This window comes from Gracilinanus agilis, chromosome 4 (assembly GCF_016433145.1).
Source record: "Gracilinanus agilis isolate LMUSP501 chromosome 4, AgileGrace, whole genome shotgun sequence".
Taxonomy (NCBI): Eukaryota; Metazoa; Chordata; class Mammalia; order Didelphimorphia; family Didelphidae; genus Gracilinanus; species Gracilinanus agilis.
In genome coordinates, this window is record NC_058133.1 from 396,667,686 (window position 1) to 396,686,965 (window position 19,280).

At 37.5% G+C, this 19,280-nt stretch overlaps 1 protein-coding gene across 1 annotated transcript in view; it reads left to right on the forward strand.

The window, feature by feature from the left end:
* The first annotated feature begins 6,262 nt into the window (after positions 1-6,262).
* Positions 6,263-19,280, forward strand: part of ARFGEF3 (ARFGEF family member 3) — a 215,742-nt gene continuing 202,724 nt past the window's right edge. The window contains exons 1-2 of the mRNA XM_044674613.1: positions 6,263-6,347; positions 14,551-14,602. Coding sequence (XP_044530548.1) covers positions 6,263-6,347; positions 14,551-14,602 — 137 coding nt within the window. The remainder of the gene's footprint in view (positions 6,348-14,550; positions 14,603-19,280) is intronic.

The window sequence follows — 19,280 nt, forward strand, 5'->3', positions numbered from 1 at the left end:
TGGTATTTTTGTATACTTGATTGTTTTATATAAAGAGTTATTCCTCATTGGACCCACTCTCAGAATGAGATATCAGCTCTGAAGGAGTTTCATTTTTCACAGAATATATAAGCAAGGACCTATATCCTTGCTTGGTATTAAAAGAAATCCCTGGTTTTGTCATGAGCTGAATTTATTAAAACTTTTACAATCCTTTAAATATACAAAGTGCTGCCATGAAAATTTTGGTTTATATAGGGCCTTTATGTCTTCAATCAAGTTGAAGTATGTGCATAATAATGGGATCTCTGGGTAAACACTTATGGACATTTTAGTCACTTTTTAAAACAGGTTACAAATTGTTTTCTAGAATGTTTGGACCAGTTCACACAACCATTAGCAATGTATGGATATACTGGTTTTCCTAACCCCTCCAATTTGACCACTTTTATCTTTTACCATATTTGCCAATTTGCTATGTATGAGATTAAACTCTAAGTTGTTATCAAGATTTATTACTTTTCTTTTTGGCAAGTAAGCAATCTTTCCACTAATTATTAATAGTCCTCAAGTCTTCTTTAGAAAATTGTTTCTTCATACACTTTAGCTTATTATCCATTGGGAAATAGCTCTTGTTCATATATATTTGTGTTAGTTCCCTACTTACCTTGGCTATACAAAGTATTGCAAAAGTGTTAGTACCATTCTAAGCTAGTAAAGCTTTTATTTAGGTTTCAGTGGTTTAAACCTATACTAAATTAGGCACACTCTGTTTCTTAGATCCATATGAGAGATATTTGATACTGAGATTTTTTTCCCTAATCAACAATATCTCTTTTCATCTTAGCTGCATTGATTTTGTTCATATAAAAGCTCTTCAAATTCATGTGGATCAAAATGATCTATCATATTTTGTGATGATCTATACCTTGATTGATTTTAAAACTCTATCTATTGCCATAGCTATGAAAGGATCTGATTTCATTCTCTTCCAATTTTGTTTTTTGGTGATATGACTTTAACATAGAGATCAAGTATTCATTTTGTACTGCAAAATTTTAAAAAAGAATAGAAGTTTACAACAATTGTTTCAAATTCCTCATCATCTAGTGATCTCTTACAATCTGATTTCCTATTCAACATTTTATTGAAAGCACTTTTTTGAAATGCAGTAATAACCTCTTAATTATCAATTCAATGACCTTCTCTTAATTCTCTTCTTTCTTGACTTTTCTGCACTTTTGACTACCCCTTCCTTCTGGATATACTCTCCTCCTTTTGTTTCCTTGACAATTTTCCCTTTTAGTTCTCAGTTTCCTTTGCTGGTTCATAATCCTCTTCTTGCCCTTTAAAGTTCAAATGCAATTCAACAAACATTTATTATTTTTCCTATACTTTGCTATACAAACTTTTATTATGTTTGTTGAATTTGAAGGACATTTTGGATGTTCCTCAAGTCTGTCCTTAGCAATTTTCTTTTCATTCTCTCTCCTCTCCTCTAGAAATCTCCCTTGCTCTCATATAGTTTTTAGTTACTTAATTTTTGCAGATGGATTTCCCTATTTCTGCCACCCACAGCATCATGGATTACTTCCTGCTAGAATTTTTTACCTGAATTGAACTCATTGTTTTTTTCCCATGAACCTTTTCCATCATCCAAATTCTCTGCTTCTCTTGATGGCATCACTATCCTCCCATGCACCCAGGCTTGAAACCCCTTAAGCATCTGGTATTATTCTACGCCTCTTGTTACTAACCTCCATTCAATTGATAATTTCTCTTAATCATAACTCAAAATAAATATGACATCTGACCTCTCTTTCCATTTCCTTTTGGATGCACATTAATTCAAGCTCTTATTATCTTTTACCTGAACTAATAAATTATAAATGTTTTTTGATGATCTTTTTACATTGATGTCACTTTCCAATAACCCTGAACCTCCCAAAGATAAGTGTCTTTTGCAAAAAAACCAAAATGGACAAAATGACTATATCTGGCATTATCTTTCTCATACTACATTACAAGACTATCCATCTCACCTACTCCCCACTCCTCAGGTTAGTAGCTTTTTTCCTCTTGGATTTATTCTGTGTAATTTTGTAAATGCTTTATATATACTTATAAATACTGATTTTCTTATTTTTAACCAATATTTCTTTATATGATACTTTGCTTTCTTCTTTTGAAAATCATTTGTTTGCATCCTTTAAATACTTATCCTGAGTAATGATCACTTTAGACTATACTAGTTTCCTGACATTAACTTCACTCTAGTCATATCCTCCCCTAATCCATCCTTTATAGAGCTGCCAAAATAATTCCTGTAATGTAATTCAGACCATATCATTCCTCTATTCACAATGCTTCAGTTGTTCCTTTTAACTATTGGATCAAATACAAACTCGTCAGCCTGCCATTTAAGACATTATACAATGCCTCCAACCTATCTTTCCAGTCTTACCTAAACTCTATGGAAACATTCAGTGTTCTAGTCCAGTCAAACAGGACTACTAACTCTTAACTCATCTTGGTCTTTCCTATGTCTGTGTATTGGCATAGAAAGAGTCCCTCATAACTAGACTATACTCCTTTCTAATCTTTGCATATTGAAATCCTTCTTTTGCTTTAATTTCCAGCTGAGATGCCACCTCCTCCATGGGAGCTCCTATTACATTTGCTAATGAGATTAAAATTTATCTCAGTTTTGGAGAGATACTAGTCTAGGCTCAATATGGAAGTGATAGGGGCCTCTCAATAGAATGTATAATAAATTAGGTGCTCTCAGATTAATGATGTATTATTTTAAGAATTGCATCTCATGGACACAAGAGGATCTAGATGGAGGGAAGAAATAGGTCATTTATCTTGGAAGTTAGCTCATGAGTTAAATCGTACAGCAGCAAGAATGGCATTAGAGAAGAGATGGACCTAAGAAGAACTGCAAGAAGGCATGATCAGCAGAGCTCAAGATAAGACAACTAGGACATAAAGAACCTAGAAAGAACAGACAGTTAGCCAAGGCAATGACATAAAGGCAAGGTCGGGTGGTTACCAGGACTGGAAACTGTACTTATCATATTACACATATGTGTAAAAGGCAATAAACAATTAAGATAGCATATCAGGGTTGAGTTGAGGAGGGAGGAAAAAGATTTTCAGGGGCCAAAGGGTCATAGATTTAGAGTTTGAAATGGGAACAAGAAGTCCCATCTGTCTCATTTTGCAGATTAAATACCTAAGGCACAGAGAAGTTAAGGATCTACCTAGGATCATACACTTAGCAATGGTATGAGGCAGGATTTGAAGGAGGTCTTCTTAAATACAAGTGACCTTCTAAGAAGGGAAAAGAACTAGAAATAATTTAGTGAACACAAGAGCCTGCATTGAAGGTAGAGGTGGATTTTTGAATGTGAGGCAAACCCTTTCCCCACAGCTTTAGTCAGCTTTATAGCTCTACATTGTTTGGAAAAATGAATATTAGAGTAAAACCTTCAACTGAGGAGAGCATGGAGTGAATAAAATATGAGTTTTGTAGTAAAAAATATGTGAGTTCAGATCTTACCTATTGATCTTAAGCTGTGACTCCCACAGATTAATCACAACCTCCTCTGTCCCTCCCCATCTTAGGGAACTGTTTAAGAATTTTCTACTTGGGGGGGCAGCTAGATGGCTCAGCCAATTGAGAGCCAGGTCTACAGACAGGAGGTCCTGGGTTCAAATCTGGCCTCAGACACATCCTAGCTGTGTGACCCTGGGCAAGTTATTTGATCCTCATATATCCTTCCCACTCTTCTGCCTTGGAACCAATATATAGTAGCAATTTTTTAAAAAACTCTTACCTTTGGTCTTTTTTTTTTTTTTTAAACCCTTACCTTCTGTCTTGGAGTCAATCCTGTGTATTGGCTCCTTGGTGGAAGAGTGGTAAGGGTGGGCAATGGGGTCAAGTGACTTGCCCAGGGTCACACAGCTGGGAAGTATCTGAGGCCAGATTTGAACCTAGGACCTCCCATCTCTAGGCCTGACTCTCAATCCACTGAGCTACCCAAGTGCCCCCCTACTTTCAGTCTTAGAATCAATACTGTGTATTGGTTCCAAGGTGGAAGAGTGGTGAGGGCTAGGCAATGGAGGGTTAGGTAACTTGCCCAGGGTCACACAGCTAGGAAGTGTGTGAGGCCAGATTTGAACCTAGGACTTTCTTTCTCTAGGCCTGATAACAGTAATGATTCTAAGATAGAAGGTAAGGGTTTAAAAAAAAAAGAATTATCTCCCTTTGTAAAGGAAAGATTGATGAACTGACATTATCTTGACCCCTCTTTTGTCTTCTAACAAGTATTATCTTACTATTAAATGTTATATTTAGCATAGCATCTTGCTTACAGTAACCATCTAATATTCACAGAGTATCTAATTAATATGCATTGATGGGAGGTCCTAGGTTCAAATCTGGCCTTAGACACTTTCCAGCTGTGTGACCTTGGGCAAGTCACTTGACCCCTATTGCCTACCCTTACCACTCTTCTGCCTTGGAGTCAATACTATGTATTGACTCCAAGACAGAAGGTAAGGGTTTTTAAAAAAATAAAAATAAAAATAAAAATTCAAAGCAATGGCAAAGTACCTGTATAACTTTGGATAAATTATGTTTCCTCATCTTTAAAATCAGGGGTTTGACTAGATGACCTCTTTCACAGCTCTCTAGATTTTTGATACTAGTGACATGAAATTCTGATCTGTAATGTCATTAATAAAGGGAACTTCCAGGTGAACCAGTGGTATATTCATCAAATATGCTGGTGATTTCTTCATTTAAAAATAGGATTCATTAAAAATAGGATTTCCTAAAAATTAAAAAAAAATTCTAATTTGTTTGAAAATTTCCCCAAATTTCTCTCTCCCATTTATCTTGAGGATATTTCATATTCCCACCTCCTTAGAACTTATCAATTGTATCATAAAATTTCATCCTTCAAAATGTTCTGTGGTTATGTTAATTAGGGAGGTACTGCTCTAGGTAACCTATTCTATGAATCAGAGCCATAGTGTAGATGAGAGTCTACATGGAGTTCAGCCATGTGTGACTCTTCTTGACCCAAGTCGAGTTTTCTTGGCAAAGATTCTAAAGTGATTTGCCATTTCCTTCTCCAGTGGATTACTGCAAATAGAGGTTAAGTTACTTGCCCAGGGTTACTCAACCAGTAAGTGTCTGAGGACAGATTTGAATTCAGGTCATCCTGACTCCAGACCCAGTGCTCTATGCACTGGGCCACCTAACTGCCCTTGAACCGAATAGCTGTCCTGAGAGGCTGCACACAACGAGGAAATGTCTAGGAGATGCTCTACAAAAGCCCATTTGGGCTCTTTTGGTGCAATGAGTAATTTCCACGTCGCACGATCTCCTGTTTTCTCCTTCACGGATGAAGGGGCAGGGAGCTGGTCAAAACAAGAGAATGGGTGCGGGGTGGTCGAAAACTCTTAGTACTGCAATTTGTATTGTGGCGGAGGGTAAAAAGACATTTTCCTCCTCACCTTGCCGGAGACAGTCACAATACCAGATTTCTCAATAACGCAATCTCCCGGTGTAAACAACATCGATGCTTCTAGCTCTCTCTCAGCTCTAGACCAACTGCTCCCCCCCTACCCCCGCCCTCCGACCATAAAAACAGTATCTGCCAGGCCAATAAGGTATTCCTTCCCCCCACACACCCCCACCCCCGGCATCCCACACCAAGTCCAGGCCAGGAAATCCTCCTCCACCGTTTCCTGAGCCTCCCGGCGGCTTCTGAAAACGGGCTCCAGGGAAAGGAGCAAACCTTGCCAACGCTTTTGGGCGGCCCCTGGAATTCCCTGGAGTCCTCTTCCCGTCTGGCAAAGTCCCTTCCCCGGGCCCGACCAGGATCCGGGCTGCACCAAACCTGATGCTTACCTAGGACGGTGCTGCGTGCCAGTTCTGGGGGAAGGAGGGTGGAGGAGAAGCAGTCGGGAGAGGAGGAGTAAAGGAGGGGGAGGGGGAAGAGGAGGAGGGGGAGGGGGAAAGAGGCGGAAGAAACTGACGTGGCTCTCTGAGATGGAGCCCAGTGTGATTCATCAGCAGGAGCTGTAGCGGTGGTGGCTGCTTCTGGCCCCAGGCGGGATGGAGGAGAGAGTCAGAAACGCTCTGTAGAGGCGCTGTGCGTGGACCTTTACAGCAGCTGAAGGTGGAGAGTGAGGCCAGGCTCAGTCGCTCCGGGCGTCTACAGCCAGTTCCTTTCCTTTTGGCGGCTGAGTGACCACGAAGGTCAAGATGGAAGAGATCCTGAGAAAGCTACAGAAGGAAGCGTCCGGGAGCAAATACAAAGCCATCAAAGAGAGCAGCACCTTGGCTGTAGGTAAGCAACGAGCCAGGGAGCTAGCAAATAGAGAGGACGAGGCTGCGGTAGGCACACCTGTCAGTCCACACTTTGCTTCCTGGACTGGCAGTCCCTTTGGGCGCACCAGGAATTTAGAACTGAAAACCACCCCCTCTCTGCTTGGGATTTTACTGTGATTTAGTTTGACTTGCTATTTTGTGAAATAGTGATGTTTACCTTTCTGACTTTTACTCCTTAGTCGTTTACTATTGACTTGTCACTTCAGCCTCCAAAGCCTTAGTTTGCCTATCTGTAAAATGAGGGGTTTGGACTAAATTGCTTCAAGCGTTTTTTCCAGTCCTGAATCTATGACCCAAAACCCCCACCTTTTTCCCCCTTTCCTGAAATATAATCCTGGACTGCTGATTCCTTCCCCATCAAAGGCATAGTGGTGTGGGCTTGGATAGGCTGCATCGATCCAGTGGCCTGCTCCTTAAGCTGCCGCTGGGAAGAGGGAACAAGCTGCTATGCTATCAATTCGGCCCTTTTCGAGAGGCAAAGGAGATTGTAACTAGGCAAGAATGGCTTATTTAAGGGGAAGAAGACTGCAGTTTACTAGTCAGATATAGCTTACTGTACAGAGGGAAATAGCGGCCACAAACCGGGATAAGGTTTCACCTGCAATGGGAGTGTGGTCTGTGATGGGTTTTCCCTCCTTTCGATTGTGGGTAGGATTGCCCTGAGTTCCAGATGCTGTTTATTTCCCCCACCGGACTCAGATTGCCAGCTAGAGGCACAAGGATGAAAAAAAGTTCCGATTGGTCAAGATTTTAGGATTATAGATTGGGAACTGCCAGGGACCTGGGAGGTCTTCTATCCATTTTTTTCTCCTGGGATGTCTTGCTATCTTTCTAACACTTATCTACCTGAAGCCCAGAAAGACTGGGACTCATCCAAGGCCTCACAAGTAGCAGAGTTGGGATTTGATCTAGGTCCTCTGACTCCAAATCCATATTCTCTCTATTGCATTTTATGGGAGGAATCTCCTCAAACTTTGAAATGAAGGATAATGATACTTTAAAAGGGGGGGAGGGCTGGTGACAAAATAACAATCACAAAGCATCTCTCTACAATGAAAACTTCAGAAATGATGAATGAATGGAGAGATTTTAAAATGGATTATTAAGCACCTATTACATACCTGCAACTGTAAAGGGATACAAAAGGGAAACAGTCCATGCCCTCAAAGAGTTTACATTCTAATTGCACATTCATTAATCCCCTTGGCATGTAGGTGGTGGGGGATGTTGGTCAGAGAAAGATTTTAATTTCCACTTGAAAAGAAAATATACCAAATAATGTCAGATTGGGAGAAGATATAGGTTCCAACCATATCTCTAGTGGTAGGTGGTTAACCTAGTTACCTAACTTCTCTAAATTTCTCCATCTGTAAAATGAAGGGTATAGACTAGAGATGTTTTCATATAGTATTGTCTGAGAACTAGAAAGGTCTTTGTTAATAATAATGATAACAATAATAATAGTAAACAGTAAAAATATTGTAATTCTTGATTTCCTCATGGATTTTGAAGAAGAGTTGTATATGGAGCTGACTGTGTGGTTGGTGTAATTCATTACTGAAATAAATTGGTTTAAAAAAGAAGAAATAAACTGGTTGTCATGTGCAAATAAGGTGACTCAAAGACCTATGGCTCAGTGTTTACATTGCTAATATCATTCACCTTACATACTGAGTTTTGAAATAGCTCTAGGGGCAAGGTTACTCAGACTTAGTAAAATGATTAAAGGGGGTACTAGAGGAGGCTTTTAGCTTATCCCTGAGCTTCTCTCTCAGTAAAACTTCTCTTGTACTGTTTTTATATTACATTGTAACTTTCTGTAGCCATAAATTTAGATGAAAAGTGAGAAGGGCAGATTTAGCATTTACCAATCCCTATCTATTCATTTTATTTATCGAGCTATTTATTATAAATTAAGCATCTGAAACTCAGCATCTTGATAAAATTAAATAATCATGTTGGTGAACCTTAACCTAAAGCATATAGGTGCATAAATAGTCAGTTCTCTCAATCTAGGGAGAAACTGAGGGCTAAGGCAATTACTATATTAAATTCAAGTTAATGAACATTTTATTGAGTATCTACAGGGTGCCTAGTACTAAGCTAGACCCAGAGGGTGGCAAAATTACAATAAAAGACAATAAGAGAATTCCTGTGTGAGTTATTTCTGAAAACTACTCCCTCCCCTTCTCTGTGATTGGGTTATAGGATTCAGTTTAATAACTATATAGAACAGTGATTCCCAAAGTGGGCTCTACCGCCCACTGGTGGATGCTGCGGTGATCAAGGCAAGGCGGTGATGGCCACAGGTGCATTTATCTTTCCTATTAATTGCTATTAAAATTAAAAAAAAATAATTTCCAGGGGGCTAAGTAATATTTTTTCTGGAAAGGGGGCAGTAGGCCAAAAAAGTTTGGGAACCACTGGTATAGAAGGATCACCCACTAGAAAAGTCAAGGGATGTTTCTGATGCTCATTTACTTGTTCAACAATTATTTATTTAAGTGCTTTCTATCTAAATAGAAACTGAGGAGATTAGTAATAGGAAATGTATGATATGACCCTGCTTTCCTGACATTTATATCTAGTTGAGGAGAAATACATATTTGAATAATAATGGCAACAATTTACCTTTAAAGAATATATGACTGCATATAGAATGCTATGAGCTAAGTGGCATAAATATTTTGTTCCCGTAGAGTGTGAAACTCAAAATTGAAATGATTTGTCCAAGATAGTAAAGTCTAGAAATGGGACTTGAAGGCAAGTTTTTGTACTCTAGATCCAGGGCTCTTTCCACTCCATCATGAAACAGTTAAGTGATAATTAACACAAGGCACTATATGATTAAGTGCCAAAATGAGTGATTCCAGATAATAAGGGCTTGTTGTTGTTTGTCCTTTGTTTTAGAAGACAACCAATGAAATCATGTAGGTGAATAGGATTTAAGGATGGTAGCAGTTCAGGGAAGAAGGAGATTAATGGGAGCTGGGATATCTGTATGCAGGGAATGGGATTGGACATTGGGAGAGGCAGTGAAGTGAATTTGAATAGTTGGAAATGAAAGGGAGGTGATATTCCAAATTCTGGGAATAACTATTAGTAAAGGCTCAAAAAAAAAAAAGCAAGAAGGAGTACTGTATGCTTATCAGAAATCTCAGAATTTTAGGGTTGGAAGGGACTTCAAAAGCCATTGAGTTCAATTTATACCTGAAAGAAAATTCCTTTCTAAACTTCCCTCTAAAGTGGTCAGCCAGAAGACAGAAGGAATCTACTACCTCCTAATGTAGGCCATTCCACTATGGAATAATTTTAATTAGTTGTTTTCCTCAGATCTGTCCTCAGTCTTCCTCCAAAATTTCAACCCATTACTGGTCCTTCCCATTGGAAGACTGAAGGGCTGTCACAATTAGAATGATCACATATTAAAATAATCTTCCTTGCATGGGAGAGCTTTTTTTTTGGTTTTAGAATGGATACTTATCCAAATGGTAAGGACTATAAGATTGGGGTTAAGGGGCTTGCCCAGGGGTCATATAGCTAGGAAATGTCTCAGTTTGGATTTGAACCTAGGACCTTCCATCTCCAAGCCCTTTAAATTACTTAAAGACAGTTATTGTGTCCACATAAGCCTTCTCTTTTAGATCCTCATATGGCAGATCTTGAGGCTTTTCCCAGTCCTGGTCACTTTGCTCTGAATACAGCAGTCTCAAGCTTCTCAATATCTTTTCTAATATGTGGTATCCCAAACCAAACATGCACAATAGTCTGACCAAAACAGACCAACACCAAGCCTAGCTAAGGACACTGCCTTTCTTAATGGAATGAATGAATGAATCAATGATTAAATAAATGAATAAACAAAAAAGCATTTAAGTACTCACTATGTGCAAAGCACTATACTAAGTGCTAGAGATACAAATAGAAAAGCAAGCTAATCCTTTTGAGGAGCACACATTCCAACAGGACAAGGCTGCATGTATAGGAGATTTCAGCAGCAAATCATTTGGAAAGTCCCAGTGGTCCTTAAGTATAGCAGTAAGGCAGATGGTAATGCATCTTCTTTAATGGCCTTTCCATTAATAAAACCATATCAGTTTCTGATACTGAAGCATTTGAAGATGCCAAGGACTTTGGTGATGAGAAAGACTTGAATACATTAAGTTTTTTAGCTTTATCACACTGTTGACTCATTGAGCATAAATCCATTAAGCCTTCAAATCTTCCTCAGACAAACTGCCCAGAGATCAGCCTCAATTAGTGACACACTGACTCATACTGAGGAAAAGAGGCAGTGTGAAAGTGTGCTATGCTACTAATGGATACCATCTTGGAATGTGAAGACAGCCCAGCATAGCATGGTGGAAGGACTACAAGATTTGGAGTCAGTATATCAGAAGAGGCATTTCAATTCAAGTCCTGTGTACAGTCAATGTTCTTTTTTTTTTTTTTAATTCTGCTACTCCTTCCTCCCTCCTCTACCTCCCAGCATAAAACTGTTATTTTTATTTTATTTATTTATTTTTTTTAGTATTTCTTGGGTGAGACAATAGATTTATTTATGAAATATTTCTTGTTCAAGAATCTTATAAAATGTGATTTCGCAACCATAATACTAGTGAGAAATGAGGTTTCATTGGTAAGAAAGTGCTTCTCCATTCTCCATTTAATCAATAAACACTTATTAAGCACCTATTATGTACCAAGTACTGTGCTAAGAAGCTATTTCAGACTTGAATAGGCTGGTAGAAATGAGAATGAAGTATTATAATATTTTAGATTTTGAGCTTGAAAGGAACATAGTTTAATCCTTCTACCATTTTTATTTTATTTTATTTACAGTTGAAAAATTGAGGCCTTCCCTCTCTTGGGCAAATTGATTTGTCTGGTCATATAGTAATTAAATAGTAGAAGCAGGATTTGAATCCAGATCTTCCTGACTGCAAGGAAGAGATTAAGGAAGTCATTTAGGAGCAGAATTAACATGTTGTCTAGGACTTGCTGATTGATTAGTTATAGGGTGAAAAGGAAATTGAAGAATCCAAAATGACTAAAATTTTGATCCTGTGTAATAGAAGATCGATGATTCTATTGAGAAAGAGAAAGACAGAGAAAGAGAGAGAAATTGGAAGGAGCTGATTTTAAGAGAAGTCGATGAATTAGTTTTTTGTTTTCTATATCATTAGAGGATTAGAATAGTGTGTACATAATTCTAAAATTAATATAAGCACCTCCCAAATAATAAAAAACAAAAACCTATCTTTGCTTGACTCATACATATGAATACTTTAATCACTCTTCTTCCTTGCACACCCTTCCAATGTTTAAGGCTAGTTTGTCTCTTTTTGCTAACTAAATCTCTCCTTGGATAGAAATATACTTGGTGCTTGCACAGGGAAACTCTTATCTGATGTGTCCCTTCTCCCATCTCAGTTCTTCCCAGAGTCTAAGACTTGGAACTGCAGAACTCCTCTAGTTTAGTTTAACTCACTCATTTTATGTTTGAGGGAACCAAGGCCCAACAAAGTTAAATGTCTTGCCTAAGCTCACATATATTTGGTGGGACTGGAAATTTGAGCAAAGCTGCCCTATTCTTTCTACCTTATCAGCTTTTCTCCTTTTCAAGGGGATGGCAAATATAATCTGCTATGCATAGAGCTTATTCCATTAAATGCTATGGGACCAAAATAAAACTATGTAGTGTTTGTCTTCAAGGAACTTCCAAGGTTGGTGGATAAGGCATGTAGATAAGTAATTATAATTTAAGTTATTTAGCAGATGAGACCAATAAAATGGTATGAGATACTTGGGGAGAGAGGGAGAGGAAGATAATTTTTAATTAGAGGATAAGTAAAGGCATAATAGAAGACAGAGTGCATATATAGATCCTTGAAAAAGATGCCAATGAGAAGAGATGCTTTGGTGGAGGAGTCCATTCCAGGTGTAGCAAACAGTAAATGAAAATGGACAGAGGTGAAAAGAGGCAAGGTGAGATGGAGAACAGTGAGTAGTTTAATTTGGACTATATAGTGTATGGACTCTGTAGGAGAGAGTATTAGCAAGGTAGGTTGCAAGATTGTAGCGGACTTTTGAGAGTCCTCATTTTTCTAATTCTTGCCTTGTTACCTCAGAAAATCATGCTATGAAGATGTCTTAGACAAAACAGCTATTTGGACAACTTCTAAAGCCCTCAAAGAGTAATAGAAGCGCTTTTTAGAGTCTCAACAAAAGCTTCCATCTACCTCCTTATAATAGTATGACTTTTTTTCTCAAGTATCAGCATTCATCATAAAGAATGAGAAACTTTTACTGAACTGTAAGAGGGTGATGCATTTATTAGATTGGTCACCCTTCTAACTGTACTTACTTTTTTAAAAAATATTTATCTTCTGCCTTAGAACCAATACTGTGTTTTGGTTCCAAGGCAGAAGATTGCTGAAGACCAAGCGATTAGGGTTAAGTGACTTGCTCAGGGTCACACAGCTGGAAAGTGCCTGAGGCCAGATTTGAACCAGGACCTCTCATCTCTAGGTCTGGCTCTCAATCTACTGAGCCACTTAGCTGCCCCCAACAGTAGTTTATTACTTATTAAGCAGTTTTACCTTCTTAATTGTGTTTTCTTTAGACCAATGTTAATATTAATATGTATCACTTGAGAATACACTAACTAATATTGAAGGGAAAAGGCAGTGTGGTAGTGTGCTGTGCTACTAATGGATGCCATCTTGGAATGTGAAGAAACCCTAGTATTGCATGGTGAAAGAACTGTGAGAAGTTTGAAGTTAGTATACTAGAACAGGAAGTTCAATTCATGTCCTATTATTATACATTCAATGATATATTTCTCTTGAACTCTACTCCTTCCTGCCCCCTCCACCTCCCATCAAGAACAATGATATGGGTTTTCTTAGAATTTCTTGGATAGGCTAATATGACAGCAAAGGAAAATAATAAATGTTGGAGGGGATGTGGCAAAATTGGGACATCAATGCATTGCTGGTGGAGTTGGTAATTGATTCAACCATTCTGGAAGGCAATTTGGAACTATGCCCAAAGGGCTTTAAAAGACTGCCTGTCCTTTGATCCAGCCATATCACTGCTGGATTTATACCCTAAAGAGATAATGAGGAAAAAGTCATACAAAAATATTCATAGTCACACTCTTTGTAATGGCAAAAATTTGGAAAACAAAGGGATGTCCTTCGATTGGGGAATGGCTGAACAAATTGTGCTATCTGTTGGTGTTGGAATACTATTGTGCTAAAAGGAATAATGAACAGGAGGAATTCCATGTGAACTGGAACAAGCTCCAGGAATTGATGCAGAGTGAAAGGAGCAGAATCAAGGGAACATTATACACAGAGACTGTGGTACAATGAAATGTAATGGACTTCTCTACTAGCAGCAATGCAATGATCCAGGACAGTTCTGAGGGACTTATGAGAAACAATGCTATCTACATCCAGAGAAAGAACTGTGGGAGTAGAAACACAGAAGAAAAATAACTACTCGATCACATGGTTCAATGGGGATATTAATGGGGGTATACACTTTAAACAATCACCCTAATGCAAATGTTAGTATATGGAAATAGGTCTTGATCAATGACACATGTAAAACCCAGTGGAATTGCTCATTGGCTATGGGAGAGGGGTGTGGAAGGAGGGGAAGGAAAGAACATTAATCTTGTAACCATGGAAAATTATTCAAAATTAATTAATTAACTAAATAAACTAAAAAAAAAGAATTTCTTGGATATGAGATCATGAATTTCCCAAAGTAATATTTCTTGTTTAAGAATTCTATAAATTGTGGCTTCAAAATGACATGCTAGAAAGATGTCTGAGGGGATGAGGAGACTATTAGTTCTAACATTTCTCTCTCCAAGCCGAAAAATGATTAGATTAGCATGATTTTAAATTACTAAAATTGTTTTAGTATCTTAGATACTAAAATGCTTGGGTTAGACTAATTTTACATGACTAAAAATTATTTCTGGCAGGCTTGTGCCTACAATGCAGAAAACAGGATTTTCTTTGACAATGCTTAATCTTAGGAACTGTTAAAGAAAAATAGTTGAAACTAAGTTGTACAAGCTATGAAGAACATTGGTCTTGAAGTGTTTAGTTTTTTACTTTATTCCTTTTTTTCCCCTTGTACAGAAATGTTGAGTGGTCCAGATACCATTGTCAAGATTCCATCATACCAGTTGAGGTAAGGAAACCTAATTTAAGTGTGTCAATATTCAAAGATTTCAAAAGCCCTTCAATCAAAATTGCCTTTCTAATTTGTATTATTGCATTCTCCCCAATGACATGAATTTCCCTTTGAGGCTAGATAAAGTTAACACTCTTGGACTGATCTCACTGGTTTCTGTGCGATTTAGACTGTGTGTTTTGAATGGAGTTGATATTCTATCTATATTTCTTTCAGTAGAGCATTTTACCTGTAATTTGACACAGAGTGGACTGTGATCTCATTGATATACATATGCAGTTCACTGGAGGAAATCATAGCCTAACTATACCATCTTATCTGGTGTATTTTTGTCCATGATTTTCTAAAAATCCTTTCTAGGCCATCTACTTAAAATATTTGAGATTACTCTGATTTCTGTTAAGATCTCTTAGATACCAATAGTGAACTCAAGTTATTGTCCTGTCATGCCTTTCTCTTGCCACTTGACCTATCTACTTTCTTTTCCTTAATTACATATCCTCTAAGATATCTTATATGCCAATTCACCATATAGCTGTTGAATTTTTGTATTTAAGTGCTTCCTTTGGTTTTGGAGTTGTTCATGAGATTTTTTGATTTTGGTTCTATTGCTTTGCACATCTCTTGTGTGACACCAAAACAGATGGCTGTAATACTCAGTATAGCCATAGGAAAATTATCTAACTTGACCAAATTATCTCCAAGGTTGTTTATTTTTTTCCCCACTTCTCTTATTCTATAATGTGTTCTAGTGTTCTGGAAGTTACTTTTTTGTTTGTTATTGTTGTGTCATTTTCAGTCACATCCAACTCTTTGTGACTTTATTGGGGTTTTGTTGGCAAAGATACTATAGTAGTTTGTCATTTATTTCTTCAGTTCATTTTACAGGTGAGGAAACTGAGACAAATAGAGTTGTGTCTTGCCTATGTTCACACAGATAGTAAGTGTCTAAGGTCAGCTTTGAACTCAGGAAGATGAGCCTTCCTGACTCAAGGCCCAACATTCTATCCACTGTGACATCCAGCTGTCCACCTTTTTATTTATTAGTAGTGTATCTTAAAAGTCCAATGGTAGAGAATTAATTAGTGACAGATATAATTCCATTATACATGTAACTCTATCAATTAGATTGTAAGATCCTTGAGGGCAGGAACTATCTTTTTTCTTTTTTGTAACTCCAATACTTAGCACAGTGCTTAGCACATAGTAGGTATTTAATAAATGTTTATTGATTATCAATTGATTGGTTATCTTGAAGTGTAGTCTCAAGGACTTGAGACCAGATCATACAAAGAATATTTTGATGATTTTTTCCAGAATGGACACCATTATACATAGAATATTTTGGGGAGAAATCCTCTTTTTCCATATTTTAAATGGAGAGAAGGAAAAGCCAGAAACTGTTGTATATTTTTGTACTGCGGTCCTTTCTATATACCAACTGCTTCATCAGGTTGACAGCAAGGCGTGAGTGACTATGGCAACAGGGATGTGACATTTACACAGAATGCCCTATGCTATTCATTTTCAGGGATGGAGTAAATGTTTCCAGATCTGTAAAGGTATCTAAGTAGAAAAGGTATACTACATCTACTTGCAAAATATTTAGGGACTCAGGGGAGAAGTGTAATTATTTTTGTTGGACTTCCTTTACCAAGTCAGCCTAACTGTCACATTTCATTTTCAGGGTTGTACAGGTCACTTTCAGACTTCTCACTGATGTGACAGCTACTCCATGATAACCTCTGTAGTTCCTGTCACCTTTTGTGTTGGTTGAACAAGTTCTAGGGGGATTTAAAAATTCATTTTCATGGAAAAAACATCCGACTTGACATCAGAGAGCCTGAATTCAAATCCTTGATCTGGCACTTATTACCTGTGTGTTCTTTGAACAAGTTATAGCTCCTGGGTTTCATATGTAAAATAAGGAGATTATAGAAGATGACCTGTATGGTTCCTTTCCAACTCCAAATCTATGATCTTATGATCCCAATTTCAAGAAATCTAAAGACAAATCAGTACTAGCATTTTTCTTGGAAGGAGGAGAGGATGAGAAGCAGTGGTGTTCAGAGCACTAGTTGAGGAATCAGAAGAACTGAGTTCAAATTCTTCTTCTGTTACATACTGACTTAATGATCCTGGGCAAGTCAATGACTCTAAGCTATGGAAAAATTGATGCTTTTTGTTGATATTCTATACCTAGGAGTTATGGTTATAACATATATATATATATATATATATATGAAATATACCATATATCATATATATATGTATATCACATATCACTTATAAGTTATATTTACCAATGAAATCACAGCTGGGTCTGATCCTTAAGCTTAGTACCTCAGCTCATTATTAGTAAACTATCTCCACTTTAGAGGAATCACTCATATCCTTGGCTAAACCAGAACCAATGAGTACTATTACAGAGAGAAATATTTTAGCTCAATCTAAGACAGTTTTTCTTGACAGGTAGTCCATAAATGGAATTGGCTGTATTTTGAGTCTATTACATTTCTTGTCATGTTTAAATAGAGGCTGAATAACCACTTTTAGGGGATAGTAGAGAGAGGATTATTGTACTGGGTAGGAAGTTGGACTAGAGGACATCTGATATGCCATTTACCCCTCAGATTTTGTGACTTTTAGGATTCTTTAGCAACTTTTCATAATCCTCAGAATCAAAAGTATTATTCAAAATTATTTATCATAAAAATGAACTTTAACATATAAAAAAGAATGAAAGCTTTCCAGTGCCTTCCTTTGTCATCCATCTGGTCTCATCAATTATCCATCTTTAATTTTTATTTATTTATTTATTCGTCCATTTATTTATTTATTTTGATTTTTTTCAAACATTTATTAATATTCATTTTTAACATGGTTACATGATTCATGCTCCTCCTTTCCCCTTCACCCCCCGCACTGCCCCCACCCATGGCTAATGCACATTTCCACTAGTTTTGTCATGTGTTCTTGATCAAGACCAATTTCCCAATTGTTGGTAGTTGCATTGGTGTGGTAGTTTCGAGTCCACACCCTCAATCATGTCCACCCCGACCCATGCGTTCAAGCAGTTGTTTTTCTTATATGTTTCCTCTCCTGCAGCCCTTCCTCTGAATGTGGGTAGCATTCTTTACCATAAATCCCTCAGAATTGTCCTGGGTCATTGTATTGCTGCCGGTACAGAGGTCCATTACATTCAATTTTACCACAGTATATCAGTCTCTGTGTACAATGTTCTTCTGGTTCTGCTCCTTTTGCTCTGCATCAGTTCCCGGAGGTCTCTCCAGTTCGCCTGGAACTCCTCCAGTTTATTATTCCTTTGAGCACAATAGTATTCCATCACCCGCATATACCACAGTTTGTTCAGCCATTCCCCAATTGAAGGACATACCCTCCTTTTCCAGTTTGTTGCCACCACAAAAAGCACAGCTATAAATATTTTCGTACAAGTCTGTTTATCTATGATCTCTTTGGGGTACAAACCCAGCAATGGTATGGCTGGATCAAAGGGCAGGCATTCTTTTATAGCCCTTTGAGCATGATTCCAAATTGCCAGCCAGAATGGCTGGATCAGTTCACAGCTCCACCAGCAATGCATTAATGTCCCAATTTTGCCACATCCCCTCCAACATTCATTACTCTCCCCTTCTCTCATTTTAGCCAATCTGCTAGGTGTGAGGTGATACCTCAGAGTTGTTTTGATTTGCATTTCTCTAATTATTAGAGATTTGGAACACTTTCTCATGTGCTTATTGATACTTTTGATTTCTTTACCTGAAAATTGCCTATTCATGTCTCTTGCCCATTTATCAATTGGGGAATGGCTTGATTTTTTATACAATTGCTTTAACTCCTTGTATATTTGAGTAATTAGACCCCTGTCTGAGTTTTTCGTTATAAAGATTTTTTCCCAATTTGTTGTTTCCCTTCTGATTTTGACTACATTGTTTTTGTTTGTACAAAAACTTTTTAGTTTAATATAATCAAAACCATTTAATTTACATTTTGTAATTTTCTCTAATTCTTGCTTGGTTTTAAAGTCTTTCCTTTCCCACAGATCTGACAAGTAAACTATTCTGTGTTCACTTAACTTGTTTATAGTTTCCCTCTTTATATTCAAGTCATTCACCCATTCTGAATTTATCTTGGTGTAGGCTGTGAGATGTTGATCTAGACCTAATCTCTCCCATATTGTTTTCCAAATTTCCCAGCAGTTTTTGTCAAATAGTGGATTCATGTCCCAAAAGTTGGGCTCTTTGGGTTTATCATACACTGTCTTGCTGATGTCATTAACCCCAAGTCTATTCCATTGATCCTCCTCTCTATCTCTTAGCCAGTACTATATTGTTTTGATGACTGCTGCTTTATAGTATAGTTTAATATCTGGTACTGCTAGGCCCCCTTCCTTCACATTTTTTTTCATTATTTCCCTTGATATTCTTGATCTTTTGTTATTCCAAATGAAATTTGTTATAGTTTTTTCTAATTCAGTAAAGAAGTTTTTTGGTAGCTTGATAGGTATGGCACTAAATAGGTAAATTAATTTGGGTAGAATTGTCATTTTTATTATGTTAGCTCGTCCTACCCATGAGCAATCAATGGCTTTCCAATTGTTTAGATCCAGTTTTATTTGTTTGGAAAGTGTTTTGTAGTTATTTTCATATAATTG